Source organism: Podarcis tiliguerta (assembly GCF_965153285.1).
Source record: "Podarcis tiliguerta genome assembly, chromosome: 1".
NCBI lineage: Eukaryota > Metazoa > Chordata > Lepidosauria > Squamata > Lacertidae > Podarcis > Podarcis tiliguerta.
Window position 1 is genome coordinate 50,630,896 of NC_139534.1, and position 19,681 is coordinate 50,650,576.

A 19,681-nucleotide genomic window follows, 5' to 3' on the forward strand; every position below is an offset into this window, starting at 1 on the left:
AAGATTTGGCTTTGAAAGAGGATTAGTCAAATTCATGGAGAAGGCTATCAAAGAGAAGGCAATCCAACTAGGAAAGTTGGAGGCAGTAACGCTTCCGAATACCAGTCGTTGGAAACCCTGGGCAGGGAGAGTGCTCTTATGCTCACGTTCTGCTCCCTGGTTTCCAAGCAGGCATCTGGTTGGCCACTGTGAGAACAGGATGCTGGACTAGATGAGCCATTGATTTGATCCAGCAGGCTATTATTAAGATATTGCTAGAGCAAGAGACCCAGTTGCTTAAATCACAGAGAATACATACAAGGAGAGGTGGAAGTGAGATGACACCAAGTGTTATTCCACACATTCCAGTGAATTTTCCATCGCTTTCTTTATCACATACAGCCCAGTCTTTTGGAGAAGCGAGTATATTGTGCAAGACCTCCCAATTAACTATAATTGCACATCCTGAATTTATGGGCATGTGAGTGAATCCTGACTGGGGGGGGGGGAGCAACAATATCACCTCATGGGGGAGAGTGCTTGTTTAAAAATGTTCCGATGCCAAGGATCTCTCTACACATGGAACATTTATGAGTCAAACGGAAGGCTTCTCAGAGCATGCAAGCTCTGAGATGCAACATTCATGAAAACAACTGTCCAATCTGCTCCAACGAACGCCTCCTCATACTGGACATGTGCAAAGCCTGATAGCTTCCCATTATGCAATACACTGATCGTGGTCTCTAGTATTATCTACAAGCCTCTTACTCTGCAGTTGTTGTTCTTAAAAGGACTGATATGTTCAATAGCCTTCTATAGCATGAAGTACTGTCCAGAAAGTGGCTGGTTATACTGATGGATGGATAACCTTGAAAAAAATGCATTTCAGGCTTGCTTAGGACTCAGTTTCTACTTTTCCTAATCAGCTTCAGCTTGAGCCAGGTTAGCAAGTTCATGCTTGTGAAAAAATCTGTAGCAGGCAGCTCACATGCTTATGTAAACCTCTGCAAATATTGACTCTGCACCTGAATATTCGGTTTAGACTGTAAACTGTCATGATTGGGGCTCATCCTCTACCCTTCCGCTGTGGGAGTTTATCTCACATCTCCTAGTTTGCTTCTTGATTGCAATCACTATCATTCCTCTGACAGTTTGTCATAATATGTTTATTATTCTTACCCTTCAGGAATCCCAGTTCAGTTTACATGGCTGCCCCACCCCAGCAGGCAGCTCCGCTATCGAGCCACTGGCAAGTGTAAAACTTACTCAATTTTAAAAATGTAGAAGCATTCTGGGGCCTTAACATTTTATGTTAAAGAGTGGGATGACATATATTCCACTGGAGCAATTTAAAGTAAGCAGCATATTTCAAAATAAATTTTAAAAAATGTCCAGTTGCACCTTAGAGACCAACAAAGAGACCAACTCAACTTGCTACTGGACAATTTTTTAAATTTTATATGTTTTTTATATTTCGACTGCATCAGACCAACACGGCTACCTACCTGAATCCAGCATATTTCACTTACTGCAACAAGCACTTAAGATCTGTGTAATTACAAAGACTGTAACAACACTGAATATTATATGCAGCGTCACACTGAATAATCCTACAATTTATAATCTGCATGTAAGTGTAAATCCCCAGATATGGAAATTTGAGAGATGCCATTCCTTTTAAAATTAAATATATGTGCCTCAAATCTGCAAGGAAGAGTTACATATGGAAGATTGCATTTTGTGTCTTCATCTGTATCCCCAATGGAATACTTATTTGAGCCACAGTGAATGTTTGTGTCTTTTGCAGCATATGGGGATGTGGTTCCCTGTTCAGACACCACTAGTTATTACATGCAATTAGTTGCAGTTTATTTGAATTGGATAAGGGCCATAGAAGATTCACACTTGATTGAATTTGTACAGAAAAACTGAGCCAGACTTTCATACTCAGTGCAAACTGCAGAATGTGCCTCCAAAATTTGAGCCTTATGGTTGAAATCCAACTTCTGCGACATTTGGAATCCAAGATAGACAAAAAGAAGAAGTTCAAATCAGATTTGTACCTTTTTTCAAATCTGCCTCAGCCCTATAAATAAGATTTATCTCTCCTTGTCATCCATAATTAAAAATGATGAATGAAAATGAACAGGAGGCTCATTATACAAGCAACTTAAGGCTGTACATTAAAAATACAAAATTGGCAAGAGCAGAACTGAGGAAAGGAAGCACTTTTCTAGAGCACAGAAAATGATGCTGGCTGATGGAAATCACCACCTTAAGGCAATATCAAAGTCTGGGCATGGTAAGATTTGGAAAGTGATTGTGAGAACAACAATGCCATTTGCTAAAACAACTGATGCCGTGTAACTGAAGGAATAAAATACATGCTTATACTCCAGAGATAAAATCTATTTTACAGTCTGTGTGCAGTGGGTATCTTTAATACTACTTAATACAAACTTCATGGGCCTTCTATCTTGGCAACAGGACCGTGGGCTGTATAAAAGACATACCATAATATCTAACGATGCTGCTATTCTCCATAGCACCAGTCTCTCCATCACTATACTACTCTTACTTACCTCCTGTTTGCTGCAACAAGATCTCTGCTGGGTTGTGAGGTTTTAGGCCCAGTGCTGAAAGCGGAGTTTTAGCCAGTCCTGGTGGAGAGCGCACTGTTGTCAAAAATACAGAGAGCGAAAGAAATGCATCAACAAAACAGAACATAAAAGGGTGGATTAAATGTAAAGGAGAAGAAATCCAGGCATTTCCAGGTTTGTTTTTAAATACCAGTTTATAGCTAAACAGGGTTGAAACTGAATCCTAGCTATATACATGTATGGCTGGAAATACTCGGGGTGATTGGTGTGCTGAAACCACAGGAATGTAGCTGCCAGTAGCAGGCTCCCCATCTCAGACAGCTTCTCCGTTGAGAAGAGACAAAGATTGCCCTCTCTTCAGTAGTGTGTGATTTCTTAAGGCAAGTGGAGCAGTGGATCTACAAAATGGAAGGCTGAGGCACTTAGGGCTCCATCCAGGCTTGCACTTGTCCCATGCCTAGAAAAGCATGGGTCTGAGCATTTCCCCCCTTGCCTCACCACTTTCCCCCAGAAAACCCATTCTTTAGTGAAAAATCAGAGGAAACGTCAATCCAGAGAAAACCTGGTTGATGTTTGCTCTGATTCAGTGGCAAAGACTGGGTTTCCTCAGTGGAAAGCTTGGCAAGCTCTTCCAACAATGTTAACTCTCAAAGGTTTGCATGTAGCTGAGAGGACTCTTCTACACCATCCCCAAACAGGACCATCTGTTAGAGCAGACATAGGTAAACTCGGCCCTCCAGATGTTTTGGGACTACAACTCCCATCATCCCTAGCTAACAGGACCAGTGGTCAGGGATGATGGGAGTTGCAGTCCCAAAACATCTGGAGGACCGAGTTTGCCTATGCCTTTGCTGGAGCTACAGCAACTCTACAGCCAACTCTAACACCTTGCTATGTGTTTGCACCAAACTACTAAACTCAGCACTAGTCAAAGACATTTGTTATCTCTCAAGTTATTAATGTGCCCAGCATTGACTACAGTTAATATGTGTGTGGCAAGCAAGGTTGGCTGTTGTTGTTTTAAGTAGCTTTTGTGGACAACTTACTTCACACTGATAATGTTTTCAGCAGGTCCGATCCATATTTCAAGAAAATCGTGCCCCCAGCTTCTCCAGCTTAAATCTTGGCCTGACATTTAGCCTATTAAGTTTGCTCCAGTAGCAAGGAGATAACTACAGATGTGTATTCAGATGCTGTACTGAGCCTGTGATGAAGCAGCAACCAAAGTCCCACTAGCAAGGAATTAGGTGCTTATGTTACATAGCAGGACTGGAGGACTGGTAACTGTCTCTGGAATGCATCTGATAATTTCACGGGACCGTGATCTTTCTGCCTCTTTTCTTCTTTGTGGAACATCCCTTAGAAAATATCTACAGGGATGACATATCCACGTTTCCATCTCCCTCTTTTCTTCAATAAATCATCACCATCCTTCCCATTTATGGCTTTTTGTGAGAGTATAGGGTTAGTGCAGAAACTGAAACATAGCAACTTCCCATTTTCTCTTTACAAGCCCAAGAGAACAACCCAATAGAGAGAACCTTGGTAGCAAATGACCGCAGCATCCCCATCCCATTACCAGGATGTCTGAAGAACAGCAATGAATGAATAGATAATGTATGTCATCTTATGTCAGAGCTTTTGCCACAAGGTAGAGATGGCATCTGCAAAGATCGTGATCATGAGACAAGAAGGATTCGAAACATTGCATACGAATGGCATTGTATATCACAAATAACATACATCATATATGTAGATGCCTATATGTATAACTTGCATATCAACAAAGCATTGGAATGACTGCATCCACATATATCTCGTTTTATATCTACCCAATCAAAAAGGAGAACAACATTTAGGATAGCCATGCATATATACACTTAATATATATATGTATACAGCAAGCAGCAATGGATGTAGATGTATACGTGAGATGTGTTCCAAACAGCAAGTCTCACAAAAACTCCAATGTGGGTTTTCCTCCTCTTTCAGTGTACTGCTATCATTGCTAGTGATATCATATTTCACCAGCTCCAAACAATTCAGGCTTTCTAACTTGAAACTCAAGTTCTCTTGCACAGTGGGCGTACACAGACAAATGAAGTACTATATTGTCCATTAAGGAAAAATTCAACACATTCTCCATTACTTGCATTGCAATCCTCTGACTTACAGCTTCAGATGGGCACCCTTGCCGGGGACACAGCAGGAGGAGGGAGGGAGGGAGGCAGGAGCATTAAAGGAAAGCCAGTTACCAAGAGCATATATTTCATCATGGATTAGCTAGGCTGGCTAGGATTAATGGCTCAGTACCAATGAGTGACTGGGAAACAAGCAATTCCAAAAGCAGCTAGTCCATGTCTGGAATATCATATAGCTCAGTGCTCTACCTGCATCCTCAAGAGCCTGTACAGCAGGCTCTTTGTGGGCTTTGCTGATAGCACCTCAAGTGCCTTGTTCAGCTTGCTAGCAAAGATGACAGGCATTGTTACCAAATCTGTTCACATAGTGGATCTGTAGCTGTTCTGTAGGAGAAAGCTATAGAGTCACATGCTTGACTATAGAGATACCTTCAGCCCTCTAAGAATATGTAGCAGATCAAGTCTATGGAAGGCTTTTGAAATGTCATTCTGGCTCAACAGAACCAGAATGAATGTGCAAGTCACAGCATGTCTGTACATGTGAAGCAAGAGTCAGTCATGATGAAGGCTGTAATCCCATGCACATTTATTTGGGAGTAAATCCTTCTGAAATCACTATGAATTACTTCTGAGTGAATATGTATGGGATTGAGCTGTGTGCTCCCACGAAATCAATGGGATGGCATTTAGTCATGGCTAAATTGTGTTAATTGCGCTTGTATTATGCAACTGAAAGTACAAAAATGTCCCTGGCAGTGGTCTCCCAAGACACTTTCTGCACCGACAGTGAGGTCCTTACCAAGCACATTATATTTAGCCAAGACAGGATTGTGAAGATTTGAAGTAGTTTTCATCTAACCCTTGAAACAAGCACATTGAGGATGTGGCCTTTAAATATTAACATCAATGAATGAGGCTCAGCTGAAACTTGGAGGATTCTATTTTACCTATTCTTTGGGGACCTATATTAAGCTACTTCTTGCTGTTATTGCTCAGGATCTCATTCACCTTAGTTTTCCATAAACATATCTGTCACAATTCACTCTGCATTGGGAAGAAGAGCAGTGTGGATGTATTTTTAAAGGTCCTGCTAAAAAATCTATGAATGATAACTGACAGTAGATATTAATAACTGAGGTGCTAATAAGTGGGAGTACCAGTTCTGTTCTGAAATAAGAGCCAGTCTCTTCTGGAAGCAACAGTGATGCTTCCAGTTTGGAATCAGAATGTTCTGAAAATTTTGGGTCTGCTACTTTTGAGATTTTTGCTGTTTCCCAGCTTCTCACTGGCCCATTGCTGTTGGTATGCACTTAGCCATGTTAGCACTGCCAGATGAAATATTGGCAGAACTGTTCAAAGCTAAATTAATTACATTTAAAAACCCACCACCAAATTATCAAGGGGTTAGTCATTCAGAGGCATGCTTGACTAGAAAAGTAAGGAAGACAGAGCATGCAAGAGGAAGTTAAAGACCAGGTTTTCACCCACAGCCTCAGAAGCTGAGCTACCACAGAAATCTCAAGGCATCTGTGGATTATAAGGCCTGGGCATACAACAACAGTATCCATGGCATAAACAGACCAGATGTGCCTGGACTCATTTTACACAATTATACTTCTAATATTTTGCTTGTGCTTCATAAGTACAGTCGTACCTTGGAAGTTGAACAGAATCCATTCCAGAAATCTGTTCGATTTCCAGAACGTTCAGAAACCCAAGCGCGGCTTTTGATTGGCTGCAGGAAGCTTTTTTGTTTGTTTGTTTTTTTGCTGACAGCACAGATCAGCTGCAAACAGCTTTCGATTGGTTACAAATGGATGTCAAAGAGTCTCACTGTAACTCTGAAGACACACTTTCAGTCCCCATTAGCCCCTTCAAACTCTGACAGATCTAAACACACACATACCTACATTGAAACACACGTAAATTTGCAGCTAGATTTACCTCTTCCACTGAAGAGCTACAGACCAAAGAGTACATGCACCTCTTTGGCCTTTGGTTCCCTTAGCTTTGGATTAAAAAGGCACATTTGCACCTATTAGTGCAATGGAATCCCTGCTGGTGTGGGCTTTTGCTATTGTCCTCAATTTCCATTTCTTTCTTAAAATGGCGAAGACTACATTTAAAAAAAGAAAGAAAGAAAGAGAAGCAAATCTACATGTTGTTCACTTTCATTTGAGAACTGAAGGAGGGACAGGTGTGCAACGCAGCAAATGCCCTAAAAGCTGTATCTTTGTAGAATGGAAACCACTCATTCCTCATTTGGTGTGGGCGTGTGCACATATGTACACACCGATGGAATAAGTTGTGGCCTCTGCAGCATATGTACTCTGTGTATTAAATGTATACCCTGTCCTTCCTTACAAAACTGCCCAGAAGGGAGTGGGAGCTATCATTCGTTAAATTTGTATCTGAACTTTCTACCCAATACCAGGGTTGGGGACTTCTTTCAGTCCAGGGACTGCATTCCCTTGTAACTGCTTAGGGGGAGGGGCATATGCCAGGGTTGGGCCAAAGCTATATACACAAATACACACCCCATTCACAGTGATCTACATATGCATGCCCCATTCATACCCACCCACTTATCCCCACACTATTCCCATTCACACACTTGCACCTCCATTCATACGCATACCCCTCCACAATTCGATTCACACGTATCCATACATCCTGCTCACATTTCATTTTGGGATGCTGAGAAATGAGCTTCCTTTTTCTCAGCTCAGAAATGCAGCAAGCTGCTAGTGGAAGCAGTGGGACTCTGTAGCCGTTGCATCTCTTCCCTCATTGCTCCCTTGTTCCTCAGCGTTTTAGGGAGGGGAGTGGGATAGGAGAGATTAGAGAAAACGAGGTTTGAACCTCCCTGCAATCTCCCACCTCCTTTGCCACCACTCAGCTGACTGGCAGAAGCAGCTGAGCAATGGGAGAAATGTAGCTGCACAGGAGAGGTCAGCAGGGCAGATGGAGAGGCCAAGGGGCTGCATCCAGCTCATAGGTCCTGCTTTAAATGACACACATCAGTTTTGAAAGATTTTGTGCGCTGCAGTATCTGGTCCCAATTTACAACCATCAGTTTTTGTCAGTGCAAACAGAAGGCAGAACAAACTTGCAAAGGGCCTTGAATGCTGGGCGTTTGGGATGGAAGAACAGTGGACCTTTCCATGCAAAAGAGCTGACACATCCCTCCATCTGTTCTGTATAAGCCCATGTCCTGTTGTGGAGGTATTTCAAGGGTGTCTTTAGGGCTTGGGTTAATTTTTATTTCCTCCCACCTGCAGAAAACAGCTGCCTCTCTCTCCCTCTCCCATAAAGAGAGGAAGCCACATAAAAATTGCCTAAAGTGGGATCTGTGTGCCAAAAACCTAAACTTTAAATTCTTCTCCTTTGGGACATTCCACAGCTCAGCTCAGGTGTTAGGCATAACCAGGACTGTTTGCCTTTTCTAACCCATCAACTTTGGCAGATTTGGGGTATTGTTTTTCTGTCTAGAAAAGCAGTTAATAGTGCTGAAACTGACTGACACATGTGATAGGCAGGTTTATAGGTACAGTATGTGATTCCGCCCCCCTTAAAAAAATTTTTTAAAAAAATCCCTGGAACATTACACTGGTCAGAGTATTCCTGAATGATCAGACCAAAGGAATTTCTCCAGCTTATGCACCAGGGCTTGCAGATATGTTTTTAATTGTCAGCCAGGGAAATGTAATTACTAATTTAAGTCCATGATCCTGCCAGATGCTTCACAGAATGGGGAATTCTTCATTCATAATAACAAGAACCTGAACTTATGTACCATCTAGAATTTATGAACTGGGAATCTTCACAGTGTGGTATAAAATTCCCTCAGCAGGGAAGCAAATTTGCCTATGTAAGTGTTTTCATAGAGGTTCATAAATCATGTCATTGTTATAAGTGCATTACATAACTCATATACATAACTACTAAGTGTTGCTGATGGATATGGGGAAACTACTGTCAGGACCATGTGACATTCTTGTTAATCCAACTTTGTGTATTTGTCCATGCTATGGAGAGCAAGGCTAATTTAACTTTTCCCCCTTGGCATCTAGGAAGGCAAATATTGTGTACCAAAAACATTGGATGGGTTTCTCTAAAATAGGCCTGCAGAATGGATGACCTACATAGCCAAGTAAACCCACCAGGCATATGCTGTGGTTTAACAAGCCACACCCAACTCCAATCCTGCAATCGCTGGTTGACAGCAAGAACAGAAGTATTATCAAGCCCCAAGTAGGCTGCCCTACATGGAAATGGGGCTTCACTTAGCAGGCTATAAGTTGTGCAGTTCTGTGATCTTAACTGCAGAACTTTTATACAATAATAACAGAGCCTTGTCTTCAAAATCTTCAAACAGTCTTCAAGGAGCTGCAAGGCTCTTTGCTGTTTTTGCTGTAACTAGCTAGCACAGTCAACACTTTGGAAATTTATGAACAATTGTGAACCTCCATGTCTGGTGGACAATGAGAAGGAGAGTGTAGAAGACAGCACAGGGCTCTGCTGCTATGGTTTATGCTGACATTCAGAAATTGTGGCTCCTCTTCACCACTTGCTGGTAGCTAATGGCTCTAACCATAATCGATCCCCCCCCCCCAAGTGTTGCAAAACTTTGCTGTTGTGATGATAATTATCATGGACGAATGCATACTTATTGGTGACACTGTGGGAAATTTACAGCAAGCAGAGATGAAAGGTGATGGGGGAAGAAGCCAAGACTGGCAGACAGAGAGAAACGAGAAAGTGAAGGGGTGATTAAAATGGTGGTGGGTGTTGGGAAGCTGAGAACGGTTTGACTGACTGCCTCTTAAGTCTGGCTTTGCCCAAGCCACCCACCAATGCCCCCCTCTCCCGTCCCCTGCCATGGAACTTACGTAGGTTACTGTAAGGGGTTTGTGGTGAGACAGGGAAGGCAGGGGTTGGGGGAGAGGTCTCACCACCACTGGAAGGTGGACTGCTTGGAGAGGTCCCCTGCATCTCTTCAAAGGCCTCTTTGTAACTGTGGAGATGGGGCTGTAAAAAAGGGAAAGTAGAATCAGTTATCAAAATTCAGGACCTTCCTGACCTCTCCCCCACAGATTGGGGCAGGAGAAATGCCTGCCTTCTCTTTGCCAGATGCTTCCCCCGTCTCCCGCCTGGTCTGGTTGCAATTTTAAACTGCTTGCTCCTATGCTTCCTTTTCTTGCCTTTATGTCCCTTTCTCCCGCTCCTAATTTCAGAAAACATTCTGCTTCCATAGTTGGCTTCCGTTCCCCATACTGTCAGAAACAGCTCCTACAGATGACCCGTTAACTGAGCATTCACAATAATTTGCTTTACTGAATATTCATTCTGATTAATTTGCATCTTCCTGTCCGTCATTCATCCCACATTTTCAGTGCATTTCCCTGTCATTTTCCTAATTGCAAAAGTCCATTCCAAAAATTAAAAAGTGGATTTGTGGCACTAGAGCAACAGAGAACTTTCATCCACTTTGATTGCACAAGCCTAAATTTCCAGCATGCACTTGAATCTGTCCCGGAATATAGGGACGGTCCAGAGGCTTCCAGCAAGTGACCAGAATAGGAGGGACTGATGGTGGCTCTTCCCAGTTTCAGCAACACAGGTTGCAACTGGTATTCCATCATGTTGGACATGAGAACAACCATGGACATTTCTGAGTCCCAAACCATTGCAACCTCTTCCAAAACTGAAGAAGCAATTTCCACCCAAGGAATACTTAGGGAGGCCTACTAATACATGTGCCATTTACCTAATCCATTCTACATCCAAATTAAATTCATTGCCCTTCCCAACCCTGGCCCTTCCCTACCTACTATCAAGCGCTGGGGTCAAAGAGACATATATCCCCTTCTGTGTTTCCATGCATGCAAGCAGCAAGGTCAGAAGGGAAAATAGTGTTTTAATAAGAATAAGAAAAAGAAAAGCACCTCCTTGGGCCTTCCTCCAGGGTTGGCAGCGATGGTGCTAACCACCTCCGGTGAGACACAGTGAACTGGAGAACGAACTGTGGGGCTTCGTGGTGAACTAGGATCCTGGGGACTGTTCTCATACTGGCCTTCACTGGTGGTACGTCTCCGTACAGGGGCTTCGGCTTCTTCTGGTGACTTCTCCCGTGGCGACTGTACTCCTGAAAGTTCAATTGCACTGTGAGAAAAGTGGTGTTCCAAGCACAGGAAGAGCTTCAATACATTTAGAAAGTCTTTATGAGCCAATATTCAGATCTTTGGGCTGTGTCTTGGCTTTGGAAAGAAACTGAGTCAATTAATCAGGAGAGGGGAAATGGGCAAATCCATCACTTTCCACCAGCAGATTATAGTGAAAACCAAACCAAACCCAACAAGCACAACTCAAAATTGTGACAACCCGGTTCATACATTTAAAAATCCCTGCATAATGAAGCAGCTGCATTGGAGAAAGCATAGAGTTCATGCTGAAGCCAAAAATCCCCAAGATGCCCTGTTCATTTCCTTCCTCGCCTCCTGAGCTGGGCTTCTGGAGGATAAGACGTTGGTGTGGATGCCCTGCATCGTATTTTACTTCTCTTACCTGGCTGTAACAGGTGTGTGCATGTGATCTGTGTGTAGGATTTATTAACATGAACCAAAGTGCTGATTTACGTAGGGTGTACTTAGAGCAGGCAAACTTAACAGCCTGATTACTTTTTTTCCTTTCTTTTCCATTTTTGGTGATCAGCTTCCATTCACCTAATATTACCACATATTCTTAGGCAACGTAAGACATCTTCACCACAGTAATATATTCCCCTCCTTGTCTTCAGGCCTTCCTCCTTCTCCCTGCTCCAACATTTCCATACAATGACCCAGGAAGCAGTTGGCAGGAGAAGGCAGATAAAGGTCAAGAGAAAAGCCAGCTCAAGGAATTGGAAGGGATCCTTGTATACCATCCTTTCTATACCGCACTGAGCCAGAAGCAGGGTGTGTGTGCTGGGGGCGGGGATAGATCCAGGAGACTCAAGCAACTGAGCAAAGCCACACACTGAAGGGGAAAGGAAGGCCACTGGCTAACGTAGCCCAGAAAAGAAATTGAAAGCTGCTTGCTATTCTTGTCCTCTTCAACTTTCAGAGTCAATCTAAGGCAACAGAGAGGAAAGTTCAAGTCTCTGAAGATACATGCTTTGTGTGTGGTGCAGTGGTTAGAGCACTGGGCTAGAACCTGGGAGACCAGGGTTCAAATCTCCACTTAGCCTTGAGGCTTGGTGGGTGAGTGGCAGTTTCTCAGCCTAACCTACCTCACAGGGTTGTTGTAAATTAGGAGGAGAACCATGTATGATACCCTGAGCTCCTGGGAAGAAAGGTAGGGTATAAATGTAACAATAAATAATAATTTAATTGGCTCTTATTCCCCCTAACAGTATACACTCCCTGGATTAATTATGGGAAATGTTGATTGATATGGGTGCTGATAAATTTCTCTTACTGGTCTGTAGGGTGCGCACACACACACACACACACCCATCCCTAGACTATTAAACTTGTTTATGAATGTGATGCTGCCAAAAATTGGAACGGAAGGTTCAGAGTGCAAACTTCCCTAATTTGGAACTTCTGAACTAATCGCAAACATTTCCACACTTTGGGCTTGGCCTACAATGAGCTTTGCTCTGGCTGCCACCACTATAGGCCTCTCCCCTTTCCTGCTGAAACTTACTTGTTAGCAGCAGCATAGAGAAGACTTGCTGCTGCAGCCATTATTGGGCCCTGGAGCACGGCAGCAGCATTGGGGGTGCCAAGACACCTGGGAAATGTAGTTCTGTTACTGAGAAGCCCAAGCAAAGCTCAGGTAATTGTTGCTGCAACCTTTTAAAGCCTATTCAAGGTTGCTGCAGTGGTTACTGCAACAACGGGGGGGGGGCTCGTTGGGAGATCTTCAGGCTTCACTGAGTTCCCAATGATTAGGGATGGGCAAATCTGCCAATTTTGCTTCCTCTCAGTTTCTCATTTATCCAGGCTTGACATCAAGTTCTCCACCTTTCCATGCCAATTTGTGATTATTATTATTATTTAAGTCCTCATGTAGATTCATCAGCACTTTAGGGTGAATTTCTCCTCTTACACACTTTTTTTTTTTTGGTAAAGCAATTTATCCTGAAATTATGCATTCCGTATGTTACTTTCCACTAATATATGCACTTATATGCACACTTTGCATTAGTATGTGCATTTTTGTACACATTACTTGGCAGGAGAAGCACACTGCAAAATTCAGAGAAGTGCAGATTTCAAAATACGTTTGTGTTTCGCTTTGTGCATTGTTTTGAAAATTGTGAACTGAATCAAATTTCTTTCCCATCCCTACCAATGACATCACTGGGACTGCAAGAAGACTCAGAACTGTGACTGGGCTATAGCTAAGAATGAGATCAGCTTGGGCCTGTTCTAATCAAATCCAAATTAGTTTGTTTTAGGTGAGCCTGCTCCAAACTGAGATTGAAGTCTGTGGTACAGATAAACACCTTAAGATGTCTAGCGGTGCAGATGTGCCCTGATGTCAACCTGAGTCTCTGATTTCAACTGATGCATAACAATGAAATCCTGAAAGTCATCTGCAACAATGGATTTTGTTAACATGAAAACTTTGTAGCTGGGAACAGCACCTGCAACATTTCAAATGGTGCCCTGCAGCTGTGAAACGAAACAGCAGTGCCAAGGAACAGAGGCGGTCAGAGCAAGCGAGAGACACCAAACTCTCCTCAGTTGTGAAGCTGTATAATGATGTGTTTGTTGCAGTGCCTGGACTTCATTCTTTCTTTCTTCTTTTCCTTAAAGAAACCTGCCAGAGGGAGGGGTCTCGTTCACTAAATGGGGTAAGCTCGCTCCACCTCATTTACTTAAGATTTGCAGATGTAAGCTTCGGAGACACTACATGTCCGCACAATCAAACCCCAACTAGGGAAAAGAGCCCACTTCTTTTATATAAGCAGCAATGAATGAATTCCCTCCTTCCTGTATCCACCCCACAAACACATCTGAATGATTTTTAATTTATTTTTTAAGGCACTGGTCCTGGGGAGATGTCCTTAAAAAGTTTCTAAAATTCATGGGGCTTTGGGGCTGCTTTTGAGTCCCTTGGCTAATCTGGATCTCTCCCTGATTAGTAACAGCTATGCCATTTTCTCAGCTGCAGAGAGCCTTGCTTTTCACACAGCTGAAAGAAAAGGGAAGTTTCTTTTCTTTTTCTTTAAAGGAGGGAAAGAACAGGAATGCACAGATTTTGGGCAGCGTTCTGAGATTGCCAAAACAGAAACCCACTTGGGAGGAGAAAGAGGAGGGAGCCAGAATCCATGGCAACAGAAGCAACCACAATACAACATCCGGAACTAAGGAAAATCCATTGATGAAAGGAGCAGTGAGCTCAAGCAGCACCACACAAAACTCTTTAAAGTAAAGCAGCAGCATTTTGTGTGTGTGTAAAAACAGGGACAAGTGGTGCTAGGGCTGAACTAACAGGTTCACGTCCAGAGGTTCAAGTCCAGAGACTGCACCACTGCACAGCTCACTGGCCCCCAAGCATTCCAAAAGACTCCCCCCAAGATAGGAAGTGAATGGCTGCACAGACAGACAAGGCTCCAGCAGCCCACCATTTTGATTTTAACAATTGCTAAACCCAGGACAGTAGTGGCAGGGAGCCACCCCTTTGGGGGTGCAGGACCAATGAGAGCAGCAAGGTTAGTAGGCGAAGGGGACTTGGCTCATCCTCTTGCTACAGGGATGTTCTCATTGGCCCTATGACCATGAAGCTGGCCTCTGGCTGGAAAAGCTCACTGTCACTCTCACCCTGGGGTTAGTACTTTAAAAAAAAATGGTGGGCAGTTTAAGCCTTAGAGTAATTGCCTGGTGCAGAACCACTTTCTAGCATGTGCTAGCCAACAACTTTGTCCTCATCTGCCTCCTACCTATCCAGCCACTCAGGGAGGGAGAAATGTACGGCTGCCACCAAGGCAACCATGACAACAAAAAGTAAAAGAAGTCAAGGCAGAGCACCAGGGAGGGAGAAAGGTGGGAGTGCCCAGAGCCCCCCCCCCCCACCTCAAACCAGGTAGTGCCTCTAAGGGAGACAAATCCCTTTCTGCAAGGACTGTTACCCGTCTGGTTTTAAACCCAAAAATATTTCAGTGATTTTTTCAAGTTAAGCTTCAGCAGCTAAGTTTCAAGATCATCCTCATTTCAGTGAACTAATATATGCAAAGTGTGTATATTATCTCTTCCTGCAGCCTTGTCACTGGAGAGGCACAATATTTCTCCTATAGAATCGCAGAAGTGGAAGGGATCCGGTGAGCAGCATCTGGATCTAGATCTATCAGGCCTCTGGGAGTGGAAGTGGGTGGTTCCAGTTATCACCACACTGTGTTGTCTTCCTTGAACTTCCTTGAATGTTTGAAGCTGGGGATAATGCATTTTCGGGGATAATACCCCCTTCTGTTCATACTCCCATCCTTTGGCATCAACATGCAGGAGATGCATAGAAGTCGGCTTCCTTTCTAAAACCCTTAATCCCTATTGAATCATAGTTTCTTGCAGTTGCTGGCATAAGCCTGAAGGCCAACACAAGCCCTTTGCAACTTTTAAGTTTTATCCCGAACACAATGAGCACAACATACAAGCAAGATGCCAGCTGTCAGTACCAGGAGACCTTGAGGAAAGGCACGAGTCTGTTCGCTGAGAAGCGAAAGGAGCATGGCACACAGAAAGGGGAAGGAGGGGAAGAGAGCAAAAAAGCAACAGCCTTGCTGGATGCTTGAGTGGGAAACTCATTGGGAAGCAGTGAGATACGGGCAAAGGTCAGTGCCAATTGCAATGTGGGCAAAACTCAGACTGATACTGCTAATGTGCGCAGAGAAAGAAGTCATTGCCCTCTGATTCAAGGCATTCCATATAACTCCCACACCCAGAGAATGGCTGCCATAGTTCCCTCTGTATTGCTGCTGCACGCACAATTCAAATGTCTCCTGCCCTAGGCTTCAAAACCTTTGCACCAAACTTTAGAAACCCTCCACTTCCTCTGGCCTTTTTATTATAAGCCTTATTTCCTTCTTCTCTTTAAAGCAGACAGAGGGAGGGGAGGAAGAAGGAGACCAGTGTTTTCAGAGCCAAGAGTGGTGACACCTTGGCTCAGGGTGACCAGGCTCCAAGGAATGGCTGAGGAGCAGGAAAAGCTGGGCACTAGCAACAGCGCCGCTCAACAAAATTATCTCTCTGGCACTCTCCTCCTCCTGTGCTATATTTACTAGCAAAACTCTAAGCTGAGAAGATACAGAGTGTCCCTTCCCTAGAGTGAGGCTACCATCTTCTGTAACCTGCAGCCAAGTTCTTCAGCCACATAGGGGAGGATTAGTTCCTTCCCAGCATTAATGGAATCCAGCAACAAGCAAGTGTCATCATGAAACTTTGGATCAGAGGACAGCTTCAAGGTGACTCATCAAGATGGCACTGGAAAACCCTTCCTACCGGAGCCAAGCTAGGCATGCCAGCACTGTTTACCTACCTGCACTGTTCACCTACAACTCTAGGGAGAAAGGATCTATTATTCATATGAAGTGGAGGGGAGGGCAGGGGAGCTGAAGCATCTCCCCTCTTCTGTGTCTCTGCCTCACAGTGTTTTCCCACTTGATGTACTACACTCAGGTCTGACACTAGAATTAAACTGGGCAGGTGGAAAATTACTGAAAGCAATGGACCCTAGCTCAGCAGTTAAAGGATGTGATTTGCATGTGGATGATTCCAGGTTCAATCTGAGGCATATCCATTTTAAAAAGGATAAGGTTGGGAGTTATGGGAAAGGCTCCTTCAGTCCCTGGATAGCTGCTGCCACTCAGACTAGCCTTCCAGGTATTGTTGGACAACAGCTCCCATCAGCTCCAGCCAGCATGGCAAAGGTCAGGAATGACTGAGGTTGCAGTCCAACAACATCTGAGCAGCAGACACTCATATATGCATTTATAGACATGTAAATGCAAGTAAATTCATAGCTTTGCTTTCTGAATGCATGGCAAGTTCTTTCTGCTGCTGCTTAATTAAGCATTCTGCACACTATTACACCCAATGGCCTGGGGAAAACCATACCTTACTTTCTTTTTACCATTCTACTGCAAAGAAAGCATAGTCGGTTGATGCACAATAGTACATAAGAAAAGCACTGCTACATTAGCCAAGGGTCCATCTAACTGATTGTTTGCAATAGGAGTCAGGCTGGTGCTTTTGGGAAGCCACCAGGTAGGACATGAAGGTAGCAGCTCTCCCCTACTCTTGGTCCCCTAACAACTGGTATTCAGCCATAGGCTGCCTCTAGACATTTCCAGGTAGTTGTACCATGGCTAATAACAATGACTGAGTGAATCTTATGTTATATTACTTGACTCTGCAAGGATTCAGACAGCATATTTTATTTTTCAATTTGTATCTTTCCTTTTGTGTGGGCAATACTTGTATCAAAACTTCCTCTGGCATTTTGGAGGAGATGCCAAAGGAATATTCCAACAGCAACTCCTCCACTCTCAAACTGAAAGATTATTCACAAGAAATGAGAACACAGAGGTTTAATTCACAAGCCCACTCTTGTGCACATAGGAAACATTCTTTCATTAAAATAGTTTAGAGTCTGGTTTCTTATTAATAGATTAACATCCAGAGGAACTTTATAGCCTAAGTTCAGAGATAGCAATCTTGGCCTGGTAAACCATTGTTTATTGGCTTGAGAATGAGCTGCGTGGCCTCACACTCCACAGTTTCCCGTGATATCTTCAGTTTAACATCTGCAGACAAAACTGGTTCTGATGTCACAGAAAAGTGACAAGCCAGGGTAGAAGCACTGAAGTTGGGTGCATGAGGACAGAAGAAGGGAGGAGAGAAGGGAGTGTAAGAACACACAGCTTGCTCTCAATGCAATAAACCATGGTTTATCAGAATGGACTTGTGGAATGTCATCTGGGCCTATTACAAGGACAGCCCAGAGCATGTCTCTAGGAACTCCCCAACAATATTAGTAAGTTCTCTCATTTAAACTAAAGAAATAAATACCTCTTTCAACTTTACGTTCCTGTAGGAACATTATATAAAGCAAGTGAGCATGAGATCCCATGCAACCCCAAAGCAGTGAATGTGTGCACAGGAGTCCATCCTTCTACGCTGCTCTCTTTTGAATGTGACATTCCATTAGAATTTGGGCATTGTATGCATAGACCACAGGTCACCGTTTCAAGGGGGGACTATAAGCCAGAGTGACAGGATATCAAGCATACACCATGCTGCTGCATTAATCCTGAAGCAGTGTGAGAGCTAGAGGCAATGTCTATGGGATATTTTCTTGGGGGCCAGGGTGGGGGGTGGCAAAAGGCAGTGACCAAGTCAACTAAAGCACTGTGAAATTTAACAGGAGTACAAATTCCAAACCTGTAGGGAGAGAGGTGGGTGGATTCAGAAGAGCCAAGTATCCTGTATTGGGGCAAATGAAACACATAGAATAATAAAAAAAAAACAGCATCTTCTGTTGGAATGGCAACCCATACTTTTTTTGCAGGGGTATAGAGATGTCACACATCTGCAATGATTTCAGAAGTAGTCCTAAGGCCACTGTGGAAATGGCTGTTAACTCTGATATACTGAGGCTACCTGCACCAATGAAAGAGATCAGAAAACAAACAAAACAAGCACCCAGGAGCCCTTGCTGAATATGAGGTTCCGGTGAAAACTCGTCTCTCCTCTTCTGGCTCCAAGAGCTCATGTTCCATAAATACCAAACATGCAAGAGAGATGCTTTGGAACAACCACGTGTTTGAAATCCATCAAAAGGCTCCTTTCTCCAGAGCAACCTGCTGAGTAAGATTCCAAGAATTTACACACACACACTTCACCCCTTCTGCTAGCCATGCTAGAAGCCCCTCTCCTGGTTCCAGTCAATAGCGCCAGCCACAGCAGAAAGATCTGAAGTAAAACACCCCAGCGATGCCTGTACAACACACATAGCCCCTAAATAAACCTTGGTGTGCTGGCCAAGCACTACAGTGAGTGATCATCCCATTCCTGGATTCTGGCCTTCCTTTCTGCCCCAACTTCCACCCATGCAAAAACCTCCCCTTGATGTTATGGAGACACCTGACATAGCACCAACAACAAAGCAGCGGTGAGTGTGGTGGCCACTGAGATAAACAAGCCCCCTCCCCCAATCCTTTTGCAAGTGACTTCTGGTTATACCACAGATGAGCACCACACGTAGCAAATGAATCCACACACTGCAAGGGAAAAGGAGGAGGAAGCACAACCAATGATTAAAAGATAAATAAATAAGGAGCTTTCGGAGTTAGAGCAAGGCTGTAGAGTCCAAACCTGACAGGCCCCAAAACCAGGTCAGATCCTTCCCAGAATTCCTAACAGACACATTTTTTTATCCAATGGGAATGCACAGCTGTCACATGTGAGGAAAGGACCTGGCAGCATTGGAGGTAATCTCTAATGTGGGTGGGAAGCAGGAAATCATGTTTTCTTGCCTTTCCCCACACAAATTAGGAGACAACCTTACTCTGGCGCCATTTTGGTTTTTTCTGGTGCCATTTTGGAATGGACTCTCAACAGCCACCCCAGCTCTCTGTCCTGGTGTCCATGCAACAGCAAGGGAAACAGCAACCATGCGGGAGATCCACGGCAGGGGAGGCTGAAGAGAAAGGAGGAGAAGCAGCAACAGAACAAACCAGAAAAGGAGAAGGATCGCTGTCGGTGAAGAGGAGGATGGGGGCTTTTCATGCTCTTCCGGATGTCCCGGAGTTTGGCGTTGTATTCTGACAGGGGGAGACGGAGGTAGGGTGGGTAGGAATAGAGCAGCAGGAGAAGGTCAACCAAGGATGAAACAAAATCCATCACGGAGAGTGAGAAAGAGAGTGTGTAGTCAGAGGCAGAACAAACATCACAAACAGACAAAGGAGAAAGGGGA

At 43.9% G+C, this 19,681-nt stretch overlaps 1 protein-coding gene across 50 annotated transcripts in view; it reads right to left on the reverse strand.

Moving 5' to 3' along the window:
- Nucleotides 1-19,681, reverse strand: part of TNS1 (tensin 1) — a 327,340-nt gene that overhangs the window by 30,282 nt on the left and 277,377 nt on the right. For 13 of the 50 annotated variants that reach the window (XM_083429745.1, XM_083429712.1, XM_083429723.1 and 10 more), the window contains 5 exons: nucleotides 19,443-19,529; nucleotides 18,148-18,189; nucleotides 10,669-10,868; nucleotides 9,613-9,751; nucleotides 2,562-2,654 (listed from right to left, as the gene is read on the reverse strand). In XM_083429745.1, the coding sequence (XP_083285871.1) occupies nucleotides 2,562-2,654; nucleotides 9,613-9,751; nucleotides 10,669-10,868; nucleotides 18,148-18,189; nucleotides 19,443-19,529 (561 nt within the window). The remainder of the gene's footprint in view (nucleotides 1-2,561; nucleotides 2,655-9,612; nucleotides 9,752-10,668; nucleotides 10,869-18,147; nucleotides 18,190-19,442; nucleotides 19,530-19,681) is intronic. The other 37 variants (XM_083429720.1, XM_083429716.1, XM_083429717.1 and 34 more) reach the window with 7 other exon arrangements.